The sequence below is a fragment of the Callithrix jacchus genome, chromosome 22 (assembly GCF_049354715.1).
Source record: "Callithrix jacchus isolate 240 chromosome 22, calJac240_pri, whole genome shotgun sequence".
NCBI classification, from domain to species: Eukaryota; Metazoa; Chordata; class Mammalia; order Primates; family Cebidae; genus Callithrix; species Callithrix jacchus.
The window spans coordinates 17172659-17197400 of NC_133523.1; the positions used below are offsets into that span (position 1 = coordinate 17172659).

Genomic DNA, 24742 nt, shown 5'->3' on the forward strand with positions numbered 1-24742 from the left:
CCCAACCACGAGGGCAGTAGAGAGGATGGCCAGAGAGGCCTACTTGGACCCTCCCATCCTGTTCCCAGGACCTTCCACTTTCAGGACCACACAAGGCCACCCCAGCATCCTCTGGGTAAGCTCTGGCCGCCTTCAGGCGGCTGGGGACATGCTGGGGGATGGGAGGTGGCATTACCGGACAAGCACCCGCTTCAGCAGCTGCTGGTCCCCCTCTGAGTAGCCGGGCCAGTCCTTCTGCACATCCTTGTACATGCAGTCCCGCAACGTGCACGTGCCGTCCTTAGCACTCATGTTGGCCACCTGCAAGACAGCCAGCCATCACTTTGTGGGAAGCCTGAGAGTGGTGGGAGACTAGAGAAAAAAGATCAGATGGCAGGGGCGGGAGGGCGTGCAGAGACAGTGGGAGACAGACCCAGACAGAGGAGAGGAAAGAGGGCCCCCCACTACTGACCTGTGCCGCCTCCCACCCCCAGCTCCTCAGCGTACAGAAGAGACCCTGAGGGTCATGGAGCTAGGTCCAGACTCAATTGTCTTACAGGTGCTGGGGCCAGCTGGCTCCAAAAAAGGGAAGGCTACTCCCTGCAGTCCTGAGACCCCATCACCTGCCCCCTGGCCCCCTACCCTGTTTTCTCTTTTTTCTTTTCTTGATACAAGATCCTGGCTCACTACACCCTGTACCGAAAGCCATCCTCCCACCTCACCTCAAAAGTAGTGGGACCACAGGCGTGCATCACCATACTTCAGTTAATTTTATTTTTTTGTAAGATGGGATCTCACTATGTTTTCCAGGCTTGAGCCCCTGGGCTCAAGTGATCCTCTGACCTTAGCCTCCCAGTGTGCTGGGATTCCAGCCACCAAACCCGGCTCCTGTTTCTTCCAGACTGGAGTGCAGTAGCGTGATCAAGGCTCACTGTAGCCGAAACCTCCTGGGCTCAAGCGATCTTCTCGCCTCTCCCAAGTAGCTGGGCTACAAGCATGTACTATCACACCCAGCTAATTTTACTTTTTGTAGATAGAGGGTCTCAGTATTTTGCCTGGCTGGTCTCAAACTCCTGGCCTCAAGGATACTCCCAATCAGCTTCCCAAAGTGCTGGAAACAGGCGTGAGCCAGCTCCACTCCATTTCGATCACAACTCCTGGGGCAGAGTTGACCATGGCTGGGGATGCTGGGTGAGGGGTACCTCCGGGGCCAGGCCTGAGCCCACCTTCCTTATAACCAGCGTGCCTTGCTGTCGCTGGTTCACAAAAGCTAAGTTCGTCTCCCAGACTGCTGACAAAGATGGATTCAGACCATCTGCCTTAGAGGGACCTGAGGAAGCTCCAGGTCACTGCCCTGAATGGGTGCTGTGTGCTGGCCTGCGGGGTGCTCTGGTCTCCATCTTGCTGCAGACGCGGCAGCCACCGTTTGCTGCATCCAACACAGCTCTGTGTCACAGCATACTTCATGGGGAGCATTTTTAATGGGTGAGTAATATTCCACCTACAAACTGCTGCCAGTTTCTCTGCAGCATAAACAGACATTACTGTGTGCACATTTTCTCACGTTGGCTAGTTTCCTTTGGCGGGATTCCCAGAAGCCAGATTAGTAAGTCAAAGGCTGGATATTTGTATGGCTCTTGACAGCCTTTGCTCAGCATCACCCATCTGTCCACACCCCTGCCCTCGTAGGAAAGGCCTGCGGGTTTCCCTGGGGCCCAGCCAGTCCTAGAGGCGGACTCCTTCCATCTCTGCTGTAGATTTTTCCAGAGGGAGGGCCAAGCACCTTTGAGGGGTACAATTTTGTCACTGCCATTCCTCAGTGTGTCTGCAGGCCTGGTGAGGACTGGAAATGACCAGTCTGGGTGAGGCACATCCCCCTCTGCTAGCCACAGCATCCAGCTGACCCCCATAATTGCTGGGGAGAAGCAGCTGCATAATGAATATAGAAGCAAGCAGACAAGCTGTCCAAGGGAAGTCACAGTGGCATGGGAAGGGACACTGCCCGCAGATGCTGGTCAGGCCTGCTCCCAGGAAATGCTGAATCAAAGTCACCTGGAGAAGCCAGGCCCTAGAACAGGCGTCTCCTGGCCAGGCCAGTGCAGGTCCCACATCTGGTAACTGCATCAAGCTCCCTTCAGCCACCCCTGCTGGCACCAAGCTGGCCCTGGCTCAGGAGCAGGATGGAGGTGGACAAGGGCCAGGCTGATATCCCAACATCCTCCCAGGGAACGTAGAGCACGGTCCCACCAGCTGCACACCTGAGTGGGATGCCTGTGAGGAACTCGGTAAACATAGAAGAATGTCCCTCCAGCTGCTATCCCGGCACATCACAGCATGTGCTTCTGCTGCAGGCACCACCTGTGTTCCCAACATCCCAGTTCTATCACCCTGGAAGGTGCCTCCTCCTTGACCACAGCAGCAATTCGAGGAGACCCATCCCCAGTTCACCACAAGGCTGCATCTGCACAGCCTGGCTGATGTTCTGAAGCCAGTCCAAGTTGTTCTCCTCCCCAGGAACCCTAGGAAGCCAGGGTGGGGCCATAGGAGCCTCCACGGGTGAGGGGTGGTAGAAGGCAGCCAGGGCCATCACACTTGTTCGTTGCAATGCCCAGGGTGTTTCTCAACAGCAGGCTCCACATGCCATTACCACGTTCTGGCTGGCCTAGCCCCCAACCCCAGCTAGGCACACTGCAGGTCACAGACGGAAGCCTGAGGGTTCAAGACATGAAGCCCCTTGCCCAGAGGCACCTCTGGAGAGCGGCAGGCAGCTGATTCATACTGAGGCCCGCCAGACTCTGTCTGGCTTGTATGGGTTCCTTCCCCAGGCCTTGAGTCTACAAATCGTCTATAGCTGAAGCCTGGATCCACTGTGCCAGGCCCAACTGCCCACGTGTTGGCAGATGGTGGAAGGAGAGGGCCTGGGCTCCATGCGGAGCCCACCTCGAAACCCAGGACAGTTAGGGCCATGCCCAGAGACCCATCCATGGCCCCGCTAAGCCTGTTCTCATGCAGGGGGCCCCAGGTCTGAGGCAGGTTCAGAACCTGAGAGAGATCCCAGGAAGGGCTCTTCCCTGCCAGTCCCAATCCCAGCCTCCATGCTCTGGCCCATCCCACCCACACGAGACCATCTGTGGAGATGGCCGGTAAAGACGCAACATCGGGGTGGCACATACCTGCTGGAGGAGGCCATCCAGCGCATCCTTGTCCGCCTGCGTCAGGCCATCCTTCTGCAGCCGCAACAGTAGCTCAGCCTTGCGGTAGGGCCTTAGTGCCAGGAGGTGCAGCACTCGGTCACGGAAGGGCCTCTGGGACACCCCGCTGCCCCCGCTCACGACACTGGTACCACTCTTCCTGATGGCACTCGCCAAGTTGATGGGGGTTGCCCGTTTCCGGGAGGGCACAGCGTCTGTTGCGCCTGGGGCTGGTTTCCGAAACTGAACCTTCTTACCTGCAACAAGGCAAAACAGAACAGTTCTCTATTAGGGAACAAGGAGGGCACTGCCGTGTCCCATGGCCAGCGCCACTGGGTGGGTGCCCAAAGGTTTGAGACTATAGAGAGTGCTGGCAGCAGACACCACGTCAGCCACAGCAGAGCCCTGCTTGCTCCTTGGGCACCCTGGGCGGCTAAGAGCGCCACCTGCTGCCCACAGCTGGCACCTTGCAGTGCACCCAGCCTCAGGAGTGGGAGGTACAGGCAGGAGAACTGTGTCAGAGCCTTCACTGACTACATCACAGGTGACCTTTTAAATCCTGGACAGCAAAAACAGCTGATCACTCTGGTGAGCAGTGTGTGTGTGGTTGGGGGGTTGTTTTGTTTTTGAGACAGGATCCTGCGTTGTCACCAGGCTGGAGTGCAGTGACACAATCATGGCTTCCTGCAGCCTCAAACTCCTGGGCTCCACAATCCCCCCACCTGAGCCTCTGGAGTAGCTGGGACTACAGGTGGGCACCACTATGCCTGGCTATTTTTTTTTTTATTTGTAGAGATGGGGTCTCACTATGCTGCCCAGGCTAGTCTCAAACTCATGGGATCAAAGGACCCTCCTGCCTCAGTCTCCCAAAGTGCTGGGATTATAGGCCACAGCCACCCCACCCAGCCTGAAGTGGGGGCTGTTTGTAAACACTTCTGATGTTAAACCGGGGGTCCCTGAACTGCAAGAGGCAGTCACTCCCAAGCCTGCACTTTGGAGTCATATGCTGGCCTCACAGGGCTGCCATTTTTGTTTTTTAAAAGTGGGATAAAAGGTGTCAGGGCCACTTTCAGCGGCTGCTCTGGAGACCCTGGGGTGCAAGTGGCACCCCAGCCTTAGGCCTGATCAAGCTCTCCTCTGGCAGGCATGGCTGTGCCCAGAGCCCAGGGGAGAACAGGTTCCCCTCTAGCTCCGACGCAGACAGAGACATGGGCAGGGTCTAGCACACTGCTCCCCTGCTCTGTCCTGAATGATGCCCTGGCATCCTCAGGAACAGGGTCGGCCAAGCAAGCTCAACAATGCCTCAAATCGCCAAAAAAGCTCTTTATAACGCCATCCCTCTGACCTTATCCCTCAGAATCTCATCTGTCAAATTAAGCCAGAAAGCCACGCTTTCAGAATGCCCAGGGCCAGCACTCACACCTATGGGGTCTATTAAATGGGGCCCTGATGGCGGGGCCGGACTCACCCCTACAGGGCCAGACTGATCAACAGGGAGGAGCAGCAGCCTGTTGGGGTCGCTGTGAGACAGAGGGACATGCACATTCACATCTTAACAATGTCCCCATCAGAATGTAAACTGTTTCAAAACCCCTCACTGTACCCAAAGTGGTGTGCTAAGACACATTTCTCACCAAGTTTCTATCTCAAGGACCCACAGATTTATTGAAACGTATGTGTATAGGGCCAGGTGCGCTGACTCAGGCCTGTCATCCTGGCACTGTGGGAGACCCAGTCGAGAGAATCATCTGAGCCCAGGAGTCAGAGACCAGCCTGGGCAACATAGCAAGACACCGTCTACACAAAAAATCTAAAAGTTAGCCACGGGTGGTGGCACACACCTGTGGTCCCAGCTACTCTGGAGGCTGAGGTAGGGTCACTTGAGCCCAGGAGTTTGAGGCTGCAGCAAGCTATGATTGCATCACTGCACTCCAGCCTGAGTGACAGATAAAGGTCCTGTCTTTAAGAAAAGAAAAAAAACAAAAAACAAAACACGTGTACAGCTCTCTCTTCAACTGTCCCCATAGCAGCCCTGTGCTTGGGGCTCACAGCCCAGTGCCTCAACTCCATGAACCGGACTCCCTGGCCATGCAACGTCCACCTGGGCCCAGTGCTGACCGGGAGGACCAACCCCTGCACCCACATCTACAGTTTCATTCAGGGGGAATCCCTCTGCCCAGCAGAGGGAAATCACATGCTTTCTTTGGAAGGAGGAGAGAAAGAAATTGAAATCCCCCCGCCTTTTCTCATAGATAAAACTCAAAAGCCATCACGGCTGTCGTCTGCTCTGAACCACCTCCCTCTTCCCTGAAGCCTGGTACCCTACTCCCGCCAGAATGAATTCCCGTGACTCCTGAAGCTCCGTCTGGTCTAAGAGGCAGGACTGTTTACTGCAGCTCTGTAAACAAACAGTACTTTTCTTCCCACTGTCAAGGCCTGTTGGTTTCTCAACTTTGCTGAAACGTTTCCAAGTTGATGCTGAGCAGCCAGAGCCTTCCCACAGTGCTGGGTCACTGGCAACAGGGCCTGCGCGGCTCATTTCCTGCTGTGGTGGCCTTGGGGAGGACAGACAGGTCCCAGAAACGAAATGTGTCTGCCTATTCCCTTATTCATCTGTCTCTGATAGTTGACGTTTTAGGCGAAACTTCAGAGGGCCAAAGGCAAAGCTCTCCCTCTGCCCCCACATGACCTTTCCATGAGCGGTTAAGGATGACAGTCTCTGCAGACCAAGGTCACCAGATACCCCAAGCCGTTCTCCCCTCCCAGTGGGATTCCACACATCCGTCTTTGGGATGGGGCGACACACAGTCCAAGTTACTTAACTGAGTCACTAATGGGGAGAGGGGATTCAGGGAGTCAACCTATGGCAGAAGTGACATGTCATTCAGAGTGTAAGAGCTGGTTGGTCAGACTCCTCGGCTGATTTCTGTGCAGGGCACAGCCAATGCCCAGTCTGGACGGGCCCCAAACACCTCCTGACCCTGGCAGCTGCCCGGCCACCCTGCATCCCTGCCGGCCCCACTGCTCACCCAGGTAGCGGCCTCCAGGCTTGATGACAATAGCACTGCGGCTCCGAGTCTCCTCCTCTGCCTGGGCCATGCTCTGCCGCGCCTTCTGGTAGGATTCGTCAGTGGCGCACACCGTGATCTTGTCCTGGATGCTGCCCAGGCAGTCCAGGTGGACGTCCCCATGACTGTAAGACAAGGCCAGGAGCCGGGGTCAGCAGCTGGGACGATGCAGGGAGCTCCGTTGAGGGCCCGAGCCCCCAGCCCGCCACCTGGCCTAGAAAACAGGTTCTGTCAGCACCGTCTCAGGCAACACGGTTTCAATGGGGCACATCTCCACCCTGGGCCAGAGGTGGCAGGGTGACCTCAAGAGCCGGTGGGGTGCTCTGGGGTGGGGCGGTGCCTCACCTGGAGACATACTGCTGGATGCAGTCGAAGCTGCCCTGGGGGCTGTCGCGGCCGATGTTGGAGAGGTAGAAGGAGAATGTCCGTGCCTCCTCGGGACAGTCAGGCTGGGGGATGGAGATGTGCTGTGTGGAGGGGGAGGGGGTGTCACCGGGAGGTCCTCAGCATGGAGTCAACCACAGGACGGCCCCCGGCCTGTGTCTCCTGCACAAGTCCCCACAGTGCAACCCTCACAATGGGAGTGTGCTGCCCGCTTCTCCTAAAACACACCCCTGTTCTCCTGCCAGTGACAGGAATGGGTGACCAGTGCTCAGCAACACACACCATGCAAAGAGGGGATTCAGGCACCTCTGCGGGTGGGCATGGGGCCAGGGGGCTGTTTTCAGCAGCAACAGCTCTGCTGTCTGAGGAGGACAGTGCTCAGCACCTGCCTGGATGCAGGGCCCCCACCCCAATCATGTGACCCCTGGAAAGTGCCTTGGCTGGACCACGATTCACTTTCCCACCACCACATGGACAGACCTGGCCTTTACCCTATAAGGTAAAATGCAACAAGAAGGGTGTGGGCAGCCACCCACAACTCTGACACTCCTCCGTGGTGACCCTCCTTCTCAACAGCCCCCCTAAAAAGGACATGGACTCCATGTGAGTCTCCATTCGCTGCAGCTGTGAATGAGGTAGGCTTGTGTCCTGGGGGCCTCACAGATCAGAGGCACTGGTCACACCAGCCTGAGTTTGGTTGTGCCCCTGCAGTCCAGCTAAGCAAAGCTCCAGCCCTGCCTGGAGGATGGACAGCTGGGGGCAAATGGGCGGGTGGACGGACTGGGCTGGTCCTGGCCAGGCTCAGTGCAGGGCGGCATTGCATCAGAGGCCATTGCAGTCCAGGCTGACCCCAGAGCCTCTGTCAACAGAGCTGGCTCTTCCTAAAACTAATGCCTGGGCTTTGGCACAAGGTCCTCACAGCTAGGCTGGAAAATGAAGGGTGTCAGATGGTCAACAAGGAGGGGATGACATGGGGGGAGCCCTCAGGCCTTGTTCCCTGGCTGTAGCACCCCCTCGGCACCCAAGCCCTGTCTCCTATTCAGTGACATCATGAGCACAGGAGAGACTGCGGCTCAATCTCCTGCCCCCTCACCCTGCCCTGTGCCTCACCTGTGAGACAGAGACGCCCGGCGGGGCTCCTGAGCCACCGGGCACGTAGAGTCCCACCACTCCCCAGCTCCTGCCACGTGGCCTTGGGTGAGACTTGTCCACTGGGGTAGTATTTGGACCCACAAGGGAAGCCATGGCTGCACCAGTCCCTGCTCCCAAGACAAGAAGAGCTCCTGGGTTCAGCCACTCCAGCAGGAAGAGTCTGGCCTGGGATTCCAGGCATTCTCTGCGCCAGCCAGTTCCTGCACCCAGCCTGCAGACCCTTCTCCAGAGGCCCGTCCTGCTCCTCCCCCAGGCTGAACACTGCTCTGGGAGAAAAGCCATCCTACTGGAGTCTACCCAGTACCCTCTCTCCTCCTCAAACGTGTCCCCCTAGGGCAGGAGCCCTTGTCCTTGTCATGCTGATACAGAAACGCAAGCTATGGAATCCAGGCTCAACCAGCATGATGATGGAGGGCGAGGCCGAAGCCCACTGCAGACCCACCATGCCAGTTAGTCCCCACCTGAACACAAACACGTCTCTATCAGGGTTAGAGAAGGCAGAAACGGTCTGCACTCAGCATCGGAGAAATCACACACACATGGCCTCTGATGATTCACCCTCAGGCAGGGAAACACACACACACCCCCCATCCACACACAAATATAATCACTTCATACACATAGCCACACACACAAACCCTTCCACACACAACCCCCTATAACCACACACACAATCCCCCCACACAACCAGAGACGAACTTACAAACACACACACGAACTCACACACAACCAAACAACCCACAAACACACAATACCCCCAAAGCACCACACATAACCTCCCACGCACGACCCCTCCACACACAAACACAACCCCCACACACTAACACAACCCCTCCACACCCCTCCACACAAACACAACCTGTACACACAACCCACATATGCACACACCCCCACAGCCACATGCACACAAACCCCTACACACAACCAAACACAATCCACACACACACAGCCACATACAACCCACACACAGCTACACAAACACAACCCCCACACACCACAACCCACACACAAATGCAACCCCACACATACACACACACACATTACCACACAAACACAACCCACACAAACACAACCACACACCCCTGAAGCCTCTGCCAGAACCATGTGGATAACCCTGGCTGTCCAGACCTGTTCTGCTCCAACACCACTGAGGAATTTTTCACCCAAAACATACATATGTCACCCTGTTCTGTCTGCACCTCCCTTCCCAGATATCACTTTTTTTTCTTTGAGACAGTCTTGCTCTGTCATCAGCCTGGAGTGCAGAGACGCAATCTCAGCTCACCGCAACCTCTGCCTCCAGGGTTCAAGCAATTCTCCCGCCTCAGCCTCCCGAGCAGCTAGGACTACTGGCAAGAGCCACCACACCAGGCTACTTTTTTATATTTAGTAGAGATGGGGTTTCACCACATTGATCTCCATCTCTTGATCTCGTGAACCACCCGCCCCGGCCTCCCAAAGTGCTGGGATTCCAGGCATGAGCCACCGCACCCAACCCCAAATCTTATTATCATGCATATGAGTAACTGGAAACACACTGCTGGGATGAGGGAACCTCAGGTTTCTGAGGCTCTGCGGTAGCCCGGTGTACAGGTGACATGGTGACCCAGAATGAGCCAGCCAGGGAAGCTGGAGACCACATGCTCAGGTCCCTGCCAGAGTCCAGAGTCTGTCCATCTCTTACCTTTGAAATGCATCCTGGGGCCTGCTGCACCTCCCCACCCGACCCCCCTAAAATCTGCAGGGCCACTTTTACAGTGCGGGTAGGGGGCTGGAAGGTTCTAAAGAGACATATTAAGTTGGGGTAGGGGGTGGAGAGCAAAATGGTTGAGAAAAACGAGGAAAAACGCTGGCTTATCTGGGCAGTTTAGAAAAAAAATAAGGATGGGGTGCAGGGGTTCACGCCTGGAATCCCAATATTTTGGGAGGCCACGGCAGGCAGATTGCTTGAGCCCAGAAGTTCAAGACCAGCCTGGGCAACACAGTGAGGCCCTGTCTCTAACAAAAAAATAAAAATAAATTAGCTGGGTATGGTGGCTCATGCCTGTAGTCCCAGCTACTCAGGAGGCTTGAGCCCCGGAGGTCACGCCTGCAATGAGCCATGACTGCACCGGGCACTCCAGCCTAGGCGAGGGGACATCTCTAAAACAAAAACAGAAATAAGAACATGGGGTGGGTGGCCTCAGGCGCTATCCATACAACACATACAGGAGCCCAAATAATGGACTGACCAGGTTCTCTCTGCCCTGGAAGGTTTTCAGGCCTGAAATCATGTTTTCTACATTATTTTTATTTCCCACCAAACTCTCAGAATAAAATCTGTTGTTCTTTGTATAGAGTCATGACCAAGTGGCCAAATACAACTTCCAGGAGGGAAGCAGCCCCTTTGGCCCAGCGGGAACCTCACCTCCTCAGTGTCAAGCCATGGGCGCTTTTTTTGTTTGTTTTTTTGAGATGGAGTCTTGCCCTGTCGCCCAGGGTGGAATGCAATGGCACGATCTCGGCCAACTCCAGAGATTCTCCTGCCTCAGGCTCCCGAGTAGCTGGAATTACAGCTACGCACCACCAGACCGGGCCAATTTTTTGTATCCTTAGTAGAGACAGGGGTTTCATCATGTTGGCCAGGCTGCTCTTGAACTCCTGACCTTGTGATCTGCCTGCCTCAGCCTCCCGAAGTGCTGGGATGACAGGCCTAAGCCACTGTGCCCGGCCTAAGCCAAGGGCGCTTTCTTAAGCATCTGCTTCCACTCCAGAAGTCAAACACACCATGGCCAGCTGGAGAAGAGCCACGCGCTGTGCCCTCCTAGGGTCCCCGAATGCTCAGCCTCAGCACATGGATGGCTCCCAATTTAGGCATTTTTAGATTGTTTCTAAATTGTCCGTGTCACACACAACACAGCAACATGTACTCCATGTAGCTAAACCTTTGTACCTATTACAAATTACTCCTGAAGAATCAATGCCTAGCTGCCCAGACACTGTTGCAAGGCTGCTGAGAAGCCCTGCCAAATCTCCTTCTAGAAACTGCCACACAGGTCCCACCGTGGTACACCTGGAACATCCCTGAACACCAACTGCTTTTTTTTTTTTTTTTTTTTTTTTCCTATTTTTGACATGAAGTCTCCTTCTGCAGGCTGGACTGCAGTGGTACGGATCTCGGCTCACTGCAACTTCCACCTCCTGGGTTCAAGTGATTCACCTGTCTCAGTCTCCTGAGTAGCTGGGATTACAGGCATGCACCACCACACCTGGCTAATTTTTGTATGTTTAGTAGAGACAGGATTTCACCATGTTGGCCAGGCTGGTCTTGAACTCATGACCTCAAGTGATCCACCCTCCTCAGCCTCCCAAAGTGCTGGGATTACAGGTATGAGCCACTCTGCCTAGTCTTTTACTGGCCTTTCTAGGTTTAAATCCTAGGAGAGCTGAGACCCCATGTCAGCCCCACTCAGTGTCTGAGAAAGGCAAATGCCATGGAGCATGCTGCTCTGGGGCAGGACACAGTATGGCAGGCCCAGCTTTCTCGTCACTAAATGCCATAAAGTGACTCTGACGAATCTGCCTGCACAGGGGAAGGAAGAGGTGCACCTGCCATTGTGAGCGCACCTGCCACACAGGAAAGGAGGCAGCTGGGCGGAGATCAGACCCCCACCCCAGGAGCATGTGGGCCACCCTAGGCTGGCCACGGTGCACCCACATAAGAGGGAGAGGCGCGTGAGGGACTGAGCTCATTCTGGGCTGCAGCAAGGAGGCTGGTTCTCCTGACCTCAAGTTCAACCTGCAGATGCCCCTGAGGTGGACAAAGAGGGTGACGGACAGAGGAAGAAGCATGGCCAAGGTCCCTAAGTCAGAGAGTCTCCAGCTCGAGTCCCATGGACCTTCAGGAAATGGGTCCCTGCATCCCACGCATGACCCTGAACACTGAATCAGCACGTGCACCTGACAACAACCTAAGAGTCATCCCTCCAGCCCCAAGACCTAGAGAGTGAACCGCAGGAGCATGGGTGATGCTGGCTGACTGGATCCATGAAGGAACAAACCTCCAGGGTGCTCCGACAAAGACGAGCCCAGTGCAGGCTCTGGTGGCAGGCTGCTAGCAGCATGGCCCAGGACCAAGAGCCCTGGAGCTAACAGCCCACTGATCAAAGTAAAGCAGCTGGCCAGGTGTGGTGGCGCATGCCTGTAATCCCAGCTACTCAAGTGGCTGAGGCAGAAGAATCACTTGAACCCAGGAGGCAGAGGTTGCAGCGAGCTGAGATCGCGTCGCTGCACTCCAGCCTGGGCAATAAGAGCAAAACTCCATCTAAAGAAAAAAAAAGTGAAGCAGCAGCTTCACCCCACATCGCTGGGCCTGGGGGGCAGAAGTTCTGTCCTCAGTTCGTGCTTGCCTGGGTCCCCAGGAGGCGGGCAGAGACCCTGCAGCAGCCCCAACTCTCTCAGTGACTTGGGCCCCCAATGCTCCAAGTCAAGGCACATGGCACGTGGCATACAAGGACACCACTATGCACTTCTGCCATGGCCAGGCTGCAGTGTGTCATCTGACAACCTCGCTGGGATGGGGGTTGGGGATGAGAGGCTCCCCTGCTGCTCAGGTTGGGGGGATGGGGCATGGGTGCAGGTGGCTGCGGAAGGCACGGAGTGACTGCTGTAGGACACCAGAGGGCGCTATGGGGCTGCTCTGGCAGCAGGCACCGGCTAGCAGGCCCCTGCCCCCAAGCTCTGACCCCTGAGAGAATGTCCTGGGGAAGGTAATGTCCTGGGGAAGGTAAGAAAGAGGTGGCCAAAGGGTGACCATGAGACCCAGCTGGGGCTGATGGAGGTGTGGGATTGTGTCGTCTGGCTAGGCTGCAGTCCCTGGGGAGTCATTACTCTATGACATCCAGTCTAGGAGTACCCTGGAGGTACTCTGTGGACATGGTTACCATCTACAACCCAGATACTGTAAGCAAGTAAAGGAGATGACCCTCAATGGTCCGGGTGGCCCCATCGAATCAGCTCAAGGCCTTAAAAGGGAAACGGGTTTATCAGGAGGAAGAAGAAACTCTGCCTGAGGGCTGCTCCATCAGCTCCCACTGGGGGTGGTCTGTAGCCAGCCCTGAGGATTACAGACTCCCCACCCACAATCATCTGAGCCCACTGCTTGCAATGCATGTCTTTATCAGTACACACAGACATGTGTCTCCTAGAGGCTCCATGTCTCTGCAGAACCCTGGGCATGCCTGGAAGCCCACTGATGATCATGTTGGTATCCCCTCACCCAGCTGTGCAGAGCTCTCAGGCTGTGGACAGAAACTGATTTAGGTACAACATCGTAACTCTAAAAGAAAAACAGGTGCAGTGGTTAACACTGTAATTCTAGCACTCTGGGAGGACAACCTGGGAGGATCATTTGAGCCCAGAAGTTCAAGACCAGCCTGGTAACATAACAAGAGTAGTCTGTCTTTAGAAAAACAAAATAGGCCAGGTAGGGTGGCTCACACCTGTAATCCCAGCACTTTGGGAGGCCAAGGCGGGTGGATCACCTGAGGTCAGGAGTTTGAGACCAGCCTGGCCAACATGGTGAAACCCCGTCTCTACAAAAGTACAAAAATTAGCCGGGCATGGTGGCAGGCACCCGTAAACTCAGCTACTTGGGAGGCTGAAGCAGGAAAACTGCTTGAACCGGGGAGGCTGGGGTTGCAGTGAGCGGAGGTCATGCCACTACACTCCAGCCTGGACCACAGAGCAAGACTCTGTCTGAGCGGGAGAGGGGGACCTGCAATAAAGGCTAGAAAAACATCAAACGGCTCTAAGGTGTATAGGTGGGCTGGGGGAGATGGAGAGTCCCAAGATGGGAGTCAAGGGAGGTAGACTCCTCACTCTTTCTGTCATTCCCAGATTTTTCTATAAGATGATCATTTCGAAGGAAACATATTTCAAAAAAAATGAGGGTGCTGAGTTTCTATGAACCTCTTCCCCAACCAAAATCCAGACAAATGTCCATGGTCCTCGTGTCCCCTAACACAGCAGTCCCCTACCTTTTTGGCACCAAGGACTGGTTTCATGGAAGATAATTTTTCTACGGATGGTGGAAGAGGGGTGGAGAGGCACAAGGGAGGATGGTTTCTGGCTGAAACTGATCTACCTCAGATGAGGCATGAGATTCTCATAAGCAGCAGCAGCCTAGATCCCTGGCATGCACAGTTCACAACAGGGTTCACGCTCCTGTGAGACTCTAGTAGCCCTCCTCTGACAGGAGGCAGAGCTTGGGTGGTCACGCTCGCTCACCTGCAGCTTGCATCCTGCTGTGTGGGCAGTTCCTAACCAGTCCAGGGCCGAGGGTTGGGAACTTCTGCCCTTTCAGACTGGGAGCCAGGTGCACACTGCTGCACGAAGGGGGCACCCTGGGGGTGCTGGGAGAGGAGAGCCGCCCATCGCCCAGGCGGCCTGTGAGGGGCACCAGACCTGGCCTGGTGTGGCCCCAGCCAAGGGGGTATCATGGAGGCCTAGAACATAGCCTTGCATGGAGGCAGACAGAACCCAAAGACTGCTGCAAGCTGCCGCTGTGCCCAGAGAGTAAGGACAGGCCTGAGACTATGCCAGTTCCAAGATTCCAAATATGAATAATTAAGACAAAAACTCACCCCTTGACTTCCTTGAAATCGGATCGATGGCCTCAGTGAAACAGAATCCTACAAAAAAAGAAACAAGAGGTGAGGGAAACGTGAATAAAGACACTGGGAAACTCAAAGTCTCCCTCCCCAGGTCTATAAGGAGCAGGATGAAGATGGTGCTCTCAGGAGAAGGGAAAGGAAATGCACATACTCTGAAAATGACAGGCAAGGTCACTGGAGCAAGGATTTTGGAAGGATCAGTAGGAGTTCCTCAGACGGACAGAGGACTGAGGCCACATGACAGGTAAGAACGAGGCCTCCAGACACAGGCAACAGGCAGCCCCAATGCCAAGGCTGGCGGCAGGCCCAGGATGCAGAGGTGGGGAGTGTGCCATCCTTGGAAGCCACCACCAGCCTGTGACTCCACCCAGAGAGGAGGGCAAGGCTCAAGGTGCCCACAGCCCTGCCAGAAAAGGGAATGGCAGGTCAGGGTTGACCCTGGATCAGGACTCTCCAAAGGCCCCATACAAGCAAAAACAGCCCCCCTCCTCTCCCACAGCCCCACTTGGTCCCCGTGAAACCACCAACCCAGGCTAAGTCCTGTCTCACAAACACCAGCTTTTAACACCCAGGTGGGTGAGCACTGTCTGCCAGAGTGGGTGCGGAGGGGCCACCTTACAGCCTGAGGTGGGAGCCCGAGGCCTGCACAGCTCCACTGCATGGCCTTGGGGCAGCCACACGGCTGCAGGGCAGCTGGTCACTGCGCTTGGAGCAGTGGAATTTCCAAGGAAAAAATAAACGAAAGAGCTCAAAATAAATACTGACGTTTCAGCTATTCAGAGACCAGCCTTCTGGCAGCATCTGAGCAAGAACTGGGATCCAAGGAGGACTACACCTCTGCATCTTCTACCCTCTCCCCTACCTGGGGCCCTAAGCATGCACCTTAGCGTCTCAGATGTCACCCCACGGCATGGCCCTGGTTGGTCGCCATGATCTTCGGCTCCCAAACCCACCCCTGCACCTCCTGGCCCCAGTGCCCCACTCAGGTCCAGCTCACTGAGATGCCCTCCCACCGAGGCCTTGCTTCTGTCTTCAGAGTATCCCTATCCTGGGCTCTATCTCCACTGCTCAGGTCTCATTCCCTCCTACCCTGGCCTGCCCATAGCTCTCCTCAGAGAGCAAAGCGCCACCTGAGTCTGCAGAGGCCTGTCGGAAGACACGGGGTAAGCAGGGCAGCTCTGCTCCTGGGCCAGTATCAGAAACAACATCCACCCCATAGGTCAGCCCAGGGTCCTCCCTCTGGAGCTACTCAGCACCGTTCCAGGACTCTGGCTTGAGCTGGCACAGGGCCCTGACCTTTGGAAGGGGTGGGCTCTCCAACTGCCCACATCCAGTGCCCACTAGCTGGGCATGACAGGAGCTACTAGGAGTAGGGCAAGCTGCCTGGGACGTGAGACATAGCTGGCCTCTCAGCACCCGCTCCATGGTGGCCCTGAGCCACAGGTCTGCTTGGCCAGCTTAGACCATGCAGCCATAGAGACATGACATGCATAGTGCCCGGAGTGGGAGACACCGAGCACCTTACTTTTGTCTACCAGGAGCCTCCTTCCTTGCCAAGACTCCTCAAGGTTTCTGCTGCTTAGGGGAGAACAGAGGGGTGGTGACCCTGCGTCCTAACACCACCCCAGAAACTGCCCCACGCTTCTCAAGCACACCACCCCTCAGCAGGCGCACAGGCCCTCTTCACAGCGAGCATGACTCATGGTGCAAGCCACCACTGTCCATGGCACAACACATCCACAGCCTACTCCCTGTCCTGCTCCAGGACCAGGAAACAGCTGCTGCAGGCACAGGGGCCATCGTCCTGCTGCAACAAGTGGGGCTCGTCCAAAGAAGCTCAGGAAGGGCTGGCCCTGTCCCCCAAAACATGACCCAACCACTAGCCGGAGCTGCTACTGCAGAAAACAGGGGACCTCAGCCTGGCTGGGCCCTTGGAGAAGAAGCACCGTGTGACCTTTGCTTAGAATTTGGTTAAACAGGCTGAGCACGGTGGGTCATGCCTGTAATCCCAGCACTTTGGGAGGCCGAGGCAGGCAGATCATGTGAGGTCAGGAGTTTGAGACCTTGGTCAACACAGTGAAACCCCGTCTCTACTAAAAACACAAAAATTAGCTGGGCGTGGTAGTGGGCACCTGTAATCTCAACTACTCAGGAGGCTGAAGCAGGAGAATCACTCCAACCCAGGAAGTGGAGGTTGTAGTGAGCTGATACTGGGCCACTGCACTCCAGCCTGAGCGACAAGAGTGAGAACTAAAAAAGAATTTGGTTAAACACAGACATGAAAGAGAGACCTGCAGGGACTAATGAAGGTGTAAAAGACACCGGATGCTATTACTCATCGGGGAAATGCAAGCTGTAACCACAGTGATCTAGATTGATGGCCATAAAAATTTTAAAAAGCCATAAAACACCGAGATAGCACTGCACCTATCAGAGCAGCTAATCCAAAAGAGGCTAACAAGAGCAAGTGTTGGCGAGGACCCAGAACCTCTGCCATGGGAGGGAACGGACCCGGCTCAGCCACTGTGGAAGCTACCTGGCAGTTTTCTAAAAGGTTAAATAAAGGGTTACAAACACCCAGCAATTCCACTCCTGAGTATATACCCACAGAAACACACTTATGTACAAAAACTTACACCTGAATGTTTACAGCAGAATTTTTTTTTTTTTTTTTTTTTAAGACGGGGTCTCACCATGTTGGTCAGGCTGGTCTTGAACTCCCGACCTCAGGTGATCCACCCGTCTTGGCCTCCAAAGTGCTTGGATTACAGGCATGAGCCACCACACCCGGCCACAGCAGAATTATTTAGAGTACCCAAAAAGCAGCAATAACCCAAACGTCCATCCACTAGTGGAGAGAGAATCAAACACTGGAATATGGGGGACTTTGCCAAGTCTTTGCCCCCTTCTTTGCCAAGAAGGCTGCACACCACGCCACAGGCTGTATGACTCCATTTCTACACATCTCCAAGAGAGGCAAAACCAGAGACAGAAAGCCGAGCAGTGGGCATCCAGGGCTGGAGGCGGGAGCGGGGAGCAGCTGCAGCCAGGCAAGGGTAGAGGGTCAAAACTCACTGACTATGCACAAGATGGGAACGTTTGAGAGGGTGTTCGCGATACCTTCCAAACTGCCCTCAAGCTCACAGGGGTCGTCTTTGTTGACTCAGAGCACTGGAGCACAACCTTCTCCGACACACACGGCAAGTTCTGGAACAGGTGGAGGAGAGTGCTGTCCATTAACCATTTTCAATGCCCGAGTGAAAGAAAACTGGCGTAAGACGCAGGAACCACATTAAGCAAAGGAAACACCAAGGCAGAATGGCCCTGCCCATGCCACTCAGGGAGCCCCTACAAACTCACAGCACCAATCCTCACAGACCCAGGGAGCACACAACCAAGGCCAGGCGGGAAGGGTGTTCTGGAGGAGGAAGCAGCAGGGGCAGAGCCTGAAGCAGGGACTCAGCGCAGCGGCTACAGAGAGCAGGTGGGGCCCATCTCTGGCGGCCCAAACCTCTGCAGAGGGGTCGGCTCGGGGCTAACGCAAGCACCCTATCTACTGTCCATGTGATACCTCTGCATGTGCAGCTGTGAGCCAGGAATGAGAGCTGAGAAAACAGTGATGATGACGAGGCCAATCAGGGTGACAAGGGACAGGAACCAATTAGGGTGCACAACCCATCCCCCACAGAACTGTGCCAGGGCAGCCCCAGCTGCGCAAGGCTGAGGGTGACAGGACTCAAATGCACTGACCCTCCTGCCCTCCCCATGGCTCCAAGCTCTCTGCAGGCCATGCCATCGAGTGAGGCATGTAGCCATGTTCTCGTAGCTGACTGTCAAGTGGGTCACCTGCAAGACTCCTTTCTTGCCAAGATGCTCATCCCCCAAAGGTATGGAAAGCGAGACTTCATGCCTCAGAGGAGAAGAGCTGAGGGGCCGCAGAGCCAGCCTTTCTCCATGATGCTGGGAGGACTGACCTCAAGTGCCTGTCCCCACGAGAGCTGGCTGTCATGGCCGGGCTCCCAGCCACAGTGGCTCACACTGTATCCCCACCCTCCAGCAGGAGACCAGGCCCTTGTCAACAAAAGATCAATTCACTCCCAACATCACACACACATGAGGGTGACACTCCACATAGGACACATTAACAAACATGGGCACCAAGACTAACTCCTGTCTAAATCATGGCCAGCCCTGTGCAGACCATCGGGCAGAGACCACCTCGTAGATACCCTTCTAGGGCATCTACAAGCAGAACCCTACAGACACGTGAAGCAGTGGGAAAACAAGACCCCTAAGCCAGGGGAAACTGAGTTAGCAGAAAGACGTGGGAAGCACAGAGATGCTGACCGAACAGACAGGGGCTTCGGGACGGCTACTGTGAACTCAGAATGCTCAGTGCCTAAAGGCAAACAGCTGAAGAGGAAGAAGTGCGGGCATCCTGAGAGCCATGAGGGGCTTCCGGAGCTGAGACACAGAGCATCTGGAACGAAATGGCCACTGGAAGTCACAGCAGGCAACGCAGAAGAAAGTGAGCCTGAAGACAGAGCCACAGGAGCCACCAAGGCGAATCCCAGAGAAAAGCCTACAGGAAACGAACACCACCTCAGTGACCTGCGGACAACAGCAGGGGATCCCACATACAAGACACTGGAGTCCCAAGGGCAGGCGGGGGATCTAAGAAAAGAGTGGCCAGAAATTCCATAATGTAACAAACACTATAAACCCACAGACCCAAGAGGCCTTGTCAGCCCCCAGCAGGAAGACAAAGAACCAGGTTGGGGCACATCATGAGCAAATCAGCAGAGCCGTGAAAGTCGCGCCAAGGCGAGTGTCGGCTGAGTCTGAGCCAGTCAAGTTCCTTCACAGAGGGACCAGCCGTCACCCTCTGTGCTCACCGGCCTGGCACAGTGGGGATCCCTGACAGCACGTGGCGCACTGTACCCTCTTCTGGCTACTTCCTCTAGAGCCAACATGCGTGGTGTCATGGCCAAACCCTTGTCAGGAGAGCCCAGTGCCTCGTTACCTTGTCTGTGCAGCAGGACAGAGGGTCAGGAATAGCCGGCAGCACACATGATTTTCCTGTCACCTTAGAAGCTTTGGGGTTGGGCTCAGGCCGAATTTATTAAGTAACGGGGTAACTCAGTAGCACATGACACCTGCAGGGTGCTGCCGCCTCACACTAAGAACACCCAGCAAGGGGTGAGCCATGCCTTAAGCCACCACCTGCCCAGCTTCTCAGAACCTCTGAGGGGTCAGGTCACCCCCACTGCACCCTTCCCTGGGCCCCACACTGGTTGACCAGTGCTCTCAGGCCCTCGAGTGCAGAAACCCATCTTTCATTAGCCAGCATGAGGTGCGGAACTGGGAGCTCCTGAGGGACAAAAGTCACCCTCGCTGCTGTGCTTCAGGCCAAGGCCCCAGGTGGGAGTTGAGGAGCCTGGCAGGGCTGCCACCGCTGGCCTGACACGGTCACTGGGTCAGCTGGGTCACCCTTGGGCAGGTGGGGACTGAGCTGTGCCGAGATTGCGCTTTCCAGACCCGACTGGGCTCCAGACCATGGCTCAGAGGACAGACCTCAACATAGCAGGGCAGTGGTGCCTGGGTCCTGTGGTCACTCAGCCTGGGTACCCACTGAGGCTGCTAAGCACAGACCAAGAGACTCCCACAGGCAGCTCTCCCGAAATGAGGCCATTCCCATAAAGACAGCGGAGGGAGGAATGGGGAGGGCACAGGGCGTTGACAACATCAGGGGCTCCGGCATGGGAGGCTGCGAGAGCCCTGCAGCTGAGACAGGGGAAAGGGTGACAAGGAACCTCTCCAGGGCCAGAGAATCCCCTGATCCTCTCCCCTCCAGCAAAGATACTTCCGGGGATGAAGCAACAGGAAGCTGCTTACAAAATCCCAGTGTTACGAAAACCTCCAGGCCTAGTGACCAGTTTACAGGAAGTGTGGTGGGTGATTCTTCCCCAGGCACGAGGCAAGGTCTGAAGCCATTTCTGGTCCTCACCACTGGGAACGGGGAGAGCCCCCAGCATCTGGTGCAGGGGAGACCAGGTATGCTGCTAAGCACACTGCAGGCAACACAGAACCTCCTGCCCCAAATGTCAAGCAGTGCAGGGGCAGAGAAGACCCAGGCTGACCCTGCCACAGGAAGCAACCATCAGAGCAGAAAGCAGAAAAATCTAAAAAAGACCTGCTCCCATCAACAGATATAAATGGCATGAGGGGGAAAGGATGGAGGGTATAAATTACCACCGGCACAAGATGTGTGTGGATCCCAACTTGACCAGCCGCTGTGGGCAAAGCCAAGCAGAGGCAGGGGTGCAGGGAGCCGGCCATGACGCCACTGGGGCTGCTGCTAACTGGGTCAGACATGCACGCTGCACCCACATTACATTTTTTAAAAAGCAAGTCTTTATCTGCTGCCAATAAATACTGTCATTGGAAAAGTTATGAGTGAAGAAGAAGATATCTAGGATTGTTGGCCAGCTGTGGTGGCTCATGACTGTAATCCCAGCACTTTGGGAGGCCAAGGCAGGTGAATTACTTGAGGTCAGGAGTTCGAGACCAGCCTGACCAACATGGCAAAACCCCATCTCTACTAAAAATAAAAAAATTAGCCAGGCGTGGTGGCATATGCCCAGTTATTTGAGAGGCTGAGGCAGAAGAATTGTTTGAACACGGGAGGCAGAGCTTGCAGTGAGCCGAGATTGCGCCACTGCACTCCAGCCTGAGTGACAGAGTGAGACTCCATCTCAAAAAAAAAAAAAAAAAGATATCTTGGATTGTTTTAAAAACACTCCACCAAAGACAAAAACTAGGGAGAGGGCACAGCAAAGACAGGAGACACACGGATGGACGGGGCCTAATCTGGCCAGGACCCAGGACACCTGCTACCGGCCTGGGGATAATGAGGCCCAAGGCAGTGGGTGCCAAGGCTGCCCCAAGGACACACAATCCTTCCCCCCACCCTCCAGAAGCACACACTCAGCAGGAGTGCCCACTCCACCCAGGCAGCACGTTCTCCCTGTTGTCTACTGAGCAAGGCCTGCCACCCCACCCCCAATACAGGAAATGATGGAAAGGAAGGCATCTGCTCCTTCTTCAGAAGTCCATCTTGCTGACTCTCCCAAGCACCAGCATCAGCACACATGCCCTGATCTTACAGAGCTGGGTCACCCTGCTAAGCCATGAAGTCCCGGGAAGAGCCCTGCCAGTGAGCTCCCCGTAATGGGCCCCCCTTTCCAGTAAAACACAAATGATTGGGAAAGGCTATTCGGGAATCCTCCCTGAGGCTTCCTGGCAGGACTGGAGCGGGACACTGAGGCCACGGAGTGTTTAGAAAGTGACTGAGTGGGGCTGTCTCTGTGAACTACAAAACAAAGAACAATCCACCTAGTGGGCTTGGCTGGCTCAGGGACAAGCCGGGGAACTTGGACAAACACACCATGGCCCTCCCTGGTTGAAGCCTAGGGAGCCAGGCAGCCACGGTCAGGGCAGGGGAGGGGCCAGGACTCAGCAGCTCCTCTGCCAGCCTGGGAGGACAGTGATGTACTCAGCAGGTCGGGTGGGCCTGTAAGAGCAGAAAAGGGACTCCAACTGGCCACAAGCCAAGTGCAATTCAGCGGCCAACACAGCAAGTTTTTTGTCTTTCTTTCTTTCTTTTTTGGAGACAAACTCTGACTCTGTCGCCCAGGCTGGAGTACAGTGGTAAAAACATAGCTCACTGCAGCCTCAACCTTCTGGGCTCAGACGATACCCCACCTCAGCTCCTGAGTAGCTGGGACCACAGGTGCACACCACCACTCCCAGCTAATTTTTCTATTTTCGTAGAGATGGGGTTTCATCACATTGCCCAGGCTGGACTTGAACTCCCGGGTTCAAGCAATTCAACAGACTTGGTCTGCCAAACTGCCAGGATTACAGATGAGAAGCCACCGTGCCCATCCCACAGCAGGTATTTCCATCTACATTCATGAAGGTGCACAGAAAGTTCATGGGAAAGGTATTTTCAGAAATCTTACAGACAAAAAGATGTAGACTGCCCAAAACTGTGGCATCCACACCTTCCAAGCATCTTGCTTGCTTTTCCCAGGTGAGCATGCTGGGCAGGCCACCTTCCCTTCTGCCCAGTTTCCCACATGCCCGCTCAGAGCCTGACCCTCCTCACAACCCCAGCAATCTTGGATCTGTTTTCTGCCCCTACAGTTTTGCCTTTCCAGAAAGACTTATCAATGGAATCATGCAAGATGAGTTTCCCATGGTCCTTGCAACAAATGACAATGTTTTGGTGGCTTAAAACAACCGAAATTGGATCTCTCACGGATTGGGGGCCAGAATTCTGAAATCCAAGTGTCAGCAGGCTCCCTCCTTTTGGGAGCTCTAGGGGAGGACCTTTCCGGGCCTCTTTACCTGCTGGGGCATCCAGGCACTCCCTGGCTTGTGGCTGCAGCACCCTAATCTCTATCCCTGGGGTCATGTGGCCTTCAAGTCCTCTCCTGTCTGCGTCAAATCTGTCCCTCTCTTACCAGGACACTTGTGATGACAAACAGGGCCCACGCAGATAATGCAGGGTAACCTCCCCATCTCAACTTCATCTCATCGGCAAAGGCCCTTTTTCTGCAGAAGGTTACACTCACAGGTTCCTGGAATCTGCTGTGGCCATGATTCAGCCAGCCACCTACTCAGCATCATGCCTTTGAGAGCCATCCTGTGTGCTGCCCTGCTCTGTAAATACGCCACCTTCCGTGTAACCACTTGCAGGATGAAGGACACAAGTTGGTTCCAGTTTGGAGAATTAATGAATCAAGCAGCTATAAACACTCATGGACAGGTTTTTGTGTGAACGTGTTTTCATTTCACTTGGTGAACACCCAGGAGCCTAACTGCTGAGCCATGGAGTAGGTGTCCATTTAATTTAATATGAAACTGCCAGGCTAGCTCCCAAACTGGCTGTACCATTTTGCACTGCTACCAGCGATGAATGACAGCTCCTATTGCTCCCCATCCATGTCAACATTTAGTGCTGTCGGCTTCTTTAAAATGTCAGTCATCCTGGTTGGTACGTGGTGTGGTGACAGCTCACAGACGTTCATGTTGGGGTTTCCCTGCTGATTAAGCACGTTGAGCATCTTTTTACAGGCTAATGTGTCATTCTTCTAGCTTTAGTGGTGAAGCTGTCCAAATCTTTACCCCATTTTTTAAAACTGGGTCATCTTCTTATTGAGTTTTGAGGGTTCTTTATTTTCTCCTAGTCCATGGCTTGTCTTTCCATTCTTTTTTTTTTTTTTTTTTTGAGGTGGAGTCTAGCTGTTGCCCAGGCTGGAGTACAGTGGTTCAATCTTGGCTCACTGCAATCTCTGCCACCTGAGTTCAAGCAATTCTCCTGCCTCAGCCTCCCAAGTAGCTGGGACTCTACAGGCGCGTGCCACCACACCCAGCTAGGTTTTGTATTTTGAGTAGAGACAGGTTTTCACCATGTTAGCCAGGCTGGTCCTAAACCCCTGACCTCAAGTTATCTGCCTGTCTTGGCTTCCCAATGTGCTGCGATCACAGGGGTGAGCCACTGCGCCTCGCCTGTCTTTCCATTCTCTTAACAGTATCTCTCAAAATACAGAAGTTCTTAATTTTGATGAAGTGGAATTTTCCAATTTTTTCTTTTATGGGTTGGTCTTCATTTTGTGTCTTAGTTCCTCCCACCTTTTTGTTTTGTTCTGTTTTTTAGACAGGGCCTCACTCTGTTGCCCAGGGAGTGGGCAGTGGCTCACTGCAGCCATAGTCTCCTGGGGTCAAGCAATCCTCCCAACCTTGCCTCAAATAGCTGGGACTACAGGCATGTGCCACCATGCCTGGCCACATTTTTTTATTTTTTATTTTTAGTTTTTGAGATGGAGTTTCGCTGTTGTTACCCAGGCTGGAGTGCAATGGCAGGATCTTGGCTCACCACAACCTCCGCCTCCTGGGTTCAGGCAATTCTCTTGCCTCAGCCTCCCGAGTAGCTGGGACTACCGGTGCACACCACCATGCCCAGATAATTTTTGTATTTTTAGTAGTGACGGGGTTTCACCATGTTGACCAGGATGGTCTCGATCTCTTGACCTCATGATCCACCCGCCTCAGCCTCCCAAAGTGCTGGGATTATAGGCGTGAGCCACCACGCCCTGCCCACATTTTTTTTTTTTAACTTTTGTAGAGATGAGGGTCTCCCTATGTTGCCCAGGCTGGTCTCAAACTCCTGGGCTCAAGTGATCCCCTTGCCTCAACTTCTCAAAGTGCCAGGATTCTAAATGTGAGCCATCACACTCCCATCTTTTTT

At 54.6% G+C, this 24742-nt stretch overlaps 1 protein-coding gene across 2 annotated transcripts in view; it reads right to left on the bottom strand.

Annotated features, from left to right (window-relative positions):
- The window catches only part of ELL (elongation factor for RNA polymerase II), a 69742-nt gene that overhangs the window by 15687 nt on the left and 29313 nt on the right, over positions 1–24742 (bottom strand). The window contains exons 2-7 of one of the 2 annotated variants that reach the window (XM_035286399.3): positions 17548–17634; positions 14398–14445; positions 6584–6705; positions 6200–6363; positions 3153–3427; positions 176–300 (exon numbers count right to left, since the gene is read on the bottom strand). In XM_035286399.3, the coding sequence (XP_035142290.2) occupies positions 176–300; positions 3153–3427; positions 6200–6363; positions 6584–6705; positions 14398–14445; positions 17548–17634 (821 nt within the window). The remainder of the gene's footprint in view (positions 1–175; positions 301–3152; positions 3428–6199; positions 6364–6583; positions 6706–14397; positions 14446–17547; positions 17635–24742) is intronic. The other variant, XM_035286400.3, reaches the window with a different exon arrangement.